Here is a 6,548-nt window from a genome sequence, read left to right as displayed (position 1 = left end):
TACAATTATCAAACGGACCTATATTTTAATGAGTTTCACATATTTATAATGTAATGTGTAGTTATTGGATATTTATATTTTCTGTTTCATAATTTTATTACATAATTTAGTTATATATTTTTGAGAGTTTTATGGTTATATTATATAATTTGTAGTTATTGAATACTTTTATTTTTATTTCATAGTTTTATTATATAATTTACAATAATGAAATATTTGTATTTTATAAATTAATTCGTAATCAGTTCCTAACTTGTACTGATATAGGTTGTTTAATTTATGTACCTAAATTATAAAATATTTATTATTGTTTCGTGTCTCCCTAGGCAAAAGTGGTATAGAAAGAAATAAAAAGTCAAACTAATTCTTAGTATGCGATTCATTAGTAATTTTACATATTACATAGATATATAAGAGAGAGAGAACAAACATCCCTACAAAAGTTGACATAATAATATAAATTAAAGACTATATTAAATGCTTATCTGGCTTCTTTTTTCACTTAATAAGGACAAAGGCGCAAGAAAAAAAAAATAACATGCAAAATAAAATGTAAAGTGAGTTCAACCCACAAAATCGAAAATGTGTTGTGTTTTTTGTGCAAATTGCTCAAAATTATCTAGTAATTTAGTTAATAAGTTTTCTTGGTGATCTTTAATAATATAGTTTCACGTACTCAGTTCTTACAAAAAAATGCAAAAAGTGTTAAAGCATATATTATGTTTTGTAATTGATAAATTTGTGACTAAAAAAAAATTATTCATGATATATCTTCCCTAGTTATGTATGAACTATGAGAGAATATTGTTCAATCCGAATGTGAAAAGAAGTTAGATTTGTCAAAGTGTTTAAAAAGATGAATACTGTTGCATCAATAGCTTCAGATGAATAATACTTGATAAACAGTGCATTCGAAATGGATGAGTAGTAGCCATTTCATTCTTTGAACAATTGTAAGATGGATCAGACAGATAGATTTTTAAGAGAAGTTTGTAATTAACACCTTATATTTTTTACAAATTTATGATTTATATCTTGCATTTTATAAAATATTTGCCGACTAAGTCCCTGTCTTCCAGATTAGGTGAGGACTAACAACGTTTGTACAGATAATCAAAAAAATTAAATAATTTTTGTTGCATGTATATCCCTTAAAAATTCTCTTGTTTACTTAAGTAACCCTCCAAGTTTGTATTTGCATCTATACCCATCATGCATATATGCTTCTACTGTTATTATCATTAAACAAAGAATTATTTAAAGTATAAAAGATATAAATACATTTATCCCTTTTTGCATATATATATATACGCACCCTATAAAACGGTATGTACGCAAGACGGGTGATGTGAAAGTGATTATCTATCATATGTACAGTTCAAATACTAAAACTTATAATTGTGAACAAATTAGTTTGACAAAAAGTTGCACTTCGTTCTAGACCATTGCCTTTTGGTGTATCCTTGCTGTGTGTCGTAGTCCACCGGCGGAATCCGAGAAATAGAAGAATGTCGCAGTTTCCATGGAGTCGGAGGGAAACCATAGATAGACCAAAACATCATGCCGTACACGACGAGTTGACCAACTTTCTTATGTATATCAAACTCCGACCGTTAATTGTCATATTCTTCTCTGTTACTTTTTTTTTTAAAAAATCTCTTTCTTTAATTCTCCCAGATCCCATTAGCTTTTCCCTTTTCCTTGCTAAGTATTTACATATTTTATTGGGAACTCTTTTCTCCAAAAAGATCAAGTCAAAAAAATAAATCCAAACAAATGGGATAGTTTTAATCAGTTAATAGAATCACATTTGGACTAACTGTCCACCATTTCTTTCCTATCTTATAACCCATAATTTGCGGCTATGATGCCTTCTTGAACTAACTAACAAAAAGAGCTCCAAAGGGTTGAGATTTTTATTAATAGATGTCTAATATCTCATTTGAAGTACCTCTCCTCGTTCTAAAACCTAACCAAAGCTGCAAAGGTGTACCTGCTTTACATAATAAAAGCAACAAGAATATACTCAGTAATAGTTGTATATCATGAGTAGCATAGCATGATCCCCCCCACCACCTTACAAAAAGCAATGATCGAGTCCACGTACATAAATATATATATATATATATATATATATAATGGATTGCACCAACACCAGCAGCAGCAGCAGCATGCAGTAGTGGGCCCTGCAAAAGACAACCCAAAACGCCACGCGCTGCCGCCTTTTTCCCTCCATCCCATTCCCCCACCTCTACTTTTAAATTTAATCCCCTCGTCGGATCCAAAAGCGAAAGAGACAACTGAGCTGAACCCACTCCCACTCCTGTCCAGCTCTCTAAAAAGAAAAAGAAACTAAAGAGGAAAAGAAAGAGAAGACCCTCCCCCGCCCCACCTCATCGATCACAAAGAGCTAGTTAGTAGCAACGAAGAAGAAGCTTAGCAATTAGCTCTTCTTCCGAGCTAGCACAGCACACCCAGTCATCATCACCATCTCCCACTCCCCGGCATCCCAATCATGAGGCTCCCCTTCTTCACAACACTCCACTCGCCATATCTCTTTTTATTTACTACTACTAATACTACTGCTACTACTACTACTCCTTCCTTGTGTTCCTCACCAGCGTCGCCATGGCTTGCTCTACTCTTCTTCTTCCTCTCCTTGTTCTCGGCTTCTTTCTCACCATCTCCTCCTCCTCCACTGCGCCTATCCCGCTCCTATCTCTTCTTTCGCTCAAAGCAACCCTCGTCGACCCCCTCGGCTCGCTCCGCGACTGGACTTACTCTTCCGTCGACGACGACTTAACCCTTGACCCGCCGTGGTGCTCCTGGTCCGGCGTCGCCTGTGACCCCGCCACCGGTGAGGTCACGTCGCTCGACCTCTCCTGCCGCAACCTCTCCGGCTCCATCGCTCCCGAGCTCCGCCTTCTCTCCCCTACGCTGACCCACCTCAACCTCAGTCGCAACTCCTTCTCCGGCCCTCTCCCGCCACTCCTCTTCGATCTCCGCCGACTCGCTTCGCTCGACATTAGCCACAATGACTTCAACGCCACATTCCCTTCCTCCGTCTCCAACCTTCGCTTCCTCGCCGTCTTAAACGCTTACAGCAACAGCTTCATAGGATGCATCCCCCGTAGCATCTCCAAGCTTCGCACCTTAGAGCATCTTAACCTCGGCGGGAGCTACTTCAACGGAAGCATCCCGCCCGAGCTCGCCAAGCTTCCTAACTTGCGGTATCTTCACCTCGCCGGAAACCTGCTCACCGGCCGGTTACCGCACCAGCTCGGCTCTTCGCTTCCGCTACTCGAACACCTCGAGATCGGCTACAATGCTTATGACGGCGGCCTTCCGGTCACCTTCGGGCTGTTATCTCAGCTCCGATATCTCGACGTCTCTTCCGCCAACCTATCCGGGCGGTTGCCGCCGGAGATTGGATGGCTCACACAGCTCGAGTCGCTGTTCTTGTTCAAGAATCGATTCACCGGTTCGATTCCGGTTCGGTTTTCCGGTCTGAAGGCGTTAAGCGTTCTCGACCTATCCGACAACCAGCTTACCGGCCTGATCCCGGCCGGTTTCGCCGAGTTGGCTAATCTCACCCTCCTCAGCCTTATGAGCAACTCCCTCTCTGGACAAATACCCGAGGGAATCGGCACTCTCCCAAATCTCGAGGCGCTCAATCTCTGGAACAACTCGCTCACTGGCCGCCTCCCACAAAAGCTCGGGTCGAACCGGAGATTGGTGCGCCTGGACGTGTCGACCAACTCGCTCTCCGGTCCGATCCCTCCCCGGCTCTGCGAGGGCAACAGGCTCGTCCGGTTGATCCTCTTCTCCAACGGGTTCGACTCCAAGATCCCGATGAGCCTCGGCAGCTGCACCTCCCTTTGGCGGATCCGGGTCGAGGGGAACCGGATCAAAGGTCCGATCCCGACCGGGTTCGGGTCGCTGCCCAACCTCACCTACGTGGATCTCAGCAACAACTCGCTCTCCGGCGGGATACCGGTCGATCTGGGAAACGCGCCAAGTTTGGAGTTCTTGAACGTGTCAGGAAACCCACTTGGAGGCACAATTCCAAACACCGCCTTGAACGCTTCAAGGATACAAATCTTTTCAGCGAGTCATTGTGGATTGGGTGGGGAGATACCAAGTTTTGAGTCCGGATGTAGAAGTTTGTATAAGATTGAGTTGGAGGGAAACGAGTTGAGTGGTAGGATACCAAGTGATATTGGTACTTGTGACAAGCTCGTTAGTCTAAAGTTAGGTAGAAACAATCTTAGCGGGGAGATACCACCGGAGCTTGCGCTGTTGCCGGCAATCACCGAGATCGACGTCTCGTGGAATTTCCTCACAGGTAAGATACCGCCGGAGTTTGGCAACTGCACCACTTTGGAGAGCCTAGACGTGTCGTTCAACCGGCTAGCCGGGCCAGTCCCGGCGGCGAGCTCGTTGACGAGGAACCCCCAGCCGTCGGCTTTCGCGGGGAACGCGGGCTTATGTGGAGAAGTGGTCGGGAAGCCGTGCGATGGAAAACGAGGAGAGGAGATGGAGGCGAAGGGATCTGCGGGGACGGCGATCGTGTGGTTGGCGGCCGCGGCGGTGGCCGCGGCGGGGCTGGTAGTGCTTGCCCTCGGGACGAAGTGGGCCCAGAAAAGAGATGAGGGAAAGGCGGGGGTGGGGCCCGGGAACTGGCGTATGATGGCATTTCAAAGACTCAACTTCACCGCCGACGACGTGGCGAAATGCGTGGCGGGGAGTGATGGGATCGTCGGGGTAGGGTCGACCGGCACAGTGTACCGGGCGAAGATGCCAGACGGCCAAGTGATTGCCGTAAAGAAACTTTGGAGACCCAAGAAAGACGAGCCTTGGCGGATGATGAAAGCAAAGAAAGGAGGCAAAGGAGGTAGCCCGATAGCCGAAGTGGAAGTGTTAGGATCCGTGCGGCACCGGAACATCGTCAGGCTCCTCGGGTGGTGCAGCGGGGACGAGACGACTATGCTGCTCTACGAATACATGCCAAATGGGAGCTTGGAGGAATTACTCCATGGAAAAGTGGGGAAAGGAGAAGGGAAAGTAGTGTTGGATTGGGAGACGAGATACAGGATTGCCGTGGCAGTGGCACAGGGGATGAGTTACCTGCACCACGACTGCAACCCAGTCGTGGTGCACCGGGATTTAAAGCCCAGTAATATACTGCTCGATGCTGAGATGGAGGCGAGGGTGGCGGATTTCGGAGTGGCAAAGCTCATCCATGGAGCCAACCAGTCCATGTCCGTCATTGCAGGATCCTGTGGCTACATCGCACCAGGTGAGTACTTCGTTTTTTTCTTTTCTTCATATCATTATATTATAAGTATTAATATTTCTGCTAATTGTATCTTAGTTAGATAGAGTTTACCATGTTCGTATAGGAAGATCATAAACGATTAGTTATGAAGTAAGTATTAGATGGACTGCCAGCACATCAGGAAATTCATACATGCAACGACAGTAATCAGATGACATATAACTATACTTAGTTTTGCAAAGTAAAATAGAGTAAATAAAACTATTTTAGCTGTAATAATAATGACCCACTTAAGAAAGAGTTGAGGAGATTTTCAGGTGTTGTTCGATCATCAAAAGGACAGGGCCTGAAGTCAATCTTGGTGTCTTTTGATCGGTCAGTGTCAATATAGTTTTGTGAGTAACACTTTTCTTTTACAAAAAAAGAAGGAAAGAAAAGTTGAAACGACGGTTGATCGAGTACTCTCGTGTCGGTGCACCAAAAAAAGCATCATGTTTGACCAGTTGAATTTGCTAATCACTATTTTTTTCTTTTTTCTTTTTTTCTTTTTTTGGGAGAAGTACATAGCATACATCTTCTTTTGCAATTTGATGCTCATATAGTTTTATTTTCTTAATTGTGGTACAGAATATGCTTACACACTTCAGGTAGATGAGAGGAGTGATATCTATAGTTATGGAGTAGTGTTAATGGAGATTCTGAGCGGGAGGAGATCAGTGGAAGCCGACTACGGCGAAGGAAACAGTATCGTCGAGTGGGTGAGGACGAAGGTACTACAGGGGGCAGAGGGCGGAGCGTGGGACGTTCTTGATCGGACGGTCGCTGCCGCCGGTTGCAAAGAGGTGAGGAAGGAGATGATGTTGATGCTTAGGGTGGCATTGCTTTGCACTAGCAAGAACCCAGATGATAGGCCTTCCATGAGAGATGTGCTATCTATGCTTCAAGAGGCAAAGCCTAATAGAAAGGTAGTTGTGATGGACCAGCAGCAGCAGCAGCAGCAGCAAAAGCTAAGTGGTGGTTCTTCTGAAATGCTTATAATGCACAAGTCTGGGGGATTCTCAAACTGATTTGAACTCATGAATGATCATACAGCTTGTATTATACTATTTGATGCTTTATTTGGGTCTGTTTTGTTTGATTGTGTTAACCTTTCTTTTTTCACTTCTCTTTTTGTTTGGATTGTATGGTATTTGCTTTGCTAGATCCCTGAAAGGAGTTATCCGTACGTACACAAATTTAGACTGTTCTTATGTCTTGTACACTTTAGCTC

At 44.0% G+C, this 6,548-nt stretch overlaps 1 protein-coding gene across 1 annotated transcript; it reads left to right on the top strand.

Annotated features, from left to right (window-relative positions):
• The first annotated feature begins 2,396 nt into the window (after positions 1–2,396).
• Positions 2,397–6,548, top strand: LOC140768569 (uncharacterized). The gene is made up of 2 exons (XM_073108897.1): positions 2,397–5,299; positions 5,906–6,548. The coding sequence occupies exons 1-2, from the start codon at positions 2,629–2,631 to the stop codon at positions 6,343–6,345; spliced, it is 3,111 nt and encodes a 1,036-aa protein (XP_072964998.1). The 5' UTR covers positions 2,397–2,628; the 3' UTR covers positions 6,346–6,548.

Source organism: Typha angustifolia, chromosome 2 (genome assembly GCF_048772165.1).
Source record: "Typha angustifolia cultivar Huaian chromosome 2, ASM4877216v1, whole genome shotgun sequence".
Classification (NCBI taxonomy): domain Eukaryota; kingdom Viridiplantae; phylum Streptophyta; class Magnoliopsida; order Poales; family Typhaceae; genus Typha; species Typha angustifolia.
Note: the sequence above shows the minus strand (reverse complement) of the source record. Positions and strands in the feature narration are given on the sequence as shown.

Coding starts and splice junctions, on each gene's coding strand:
- LOC140768569 (XM_073108897.1), top strand. CDS start 2,629: ATGGCTTGCTCTACTCTTCTTCTTCCTCTCCTTGTTCTCGGCTTCTTT. Junction 5,300..5,905: donor CTGTGGCTACATCGCACCAG/GTGAGTACTTCG, acceptor ATTGTGGTACAG/AATATGCTTACACACTTCAG.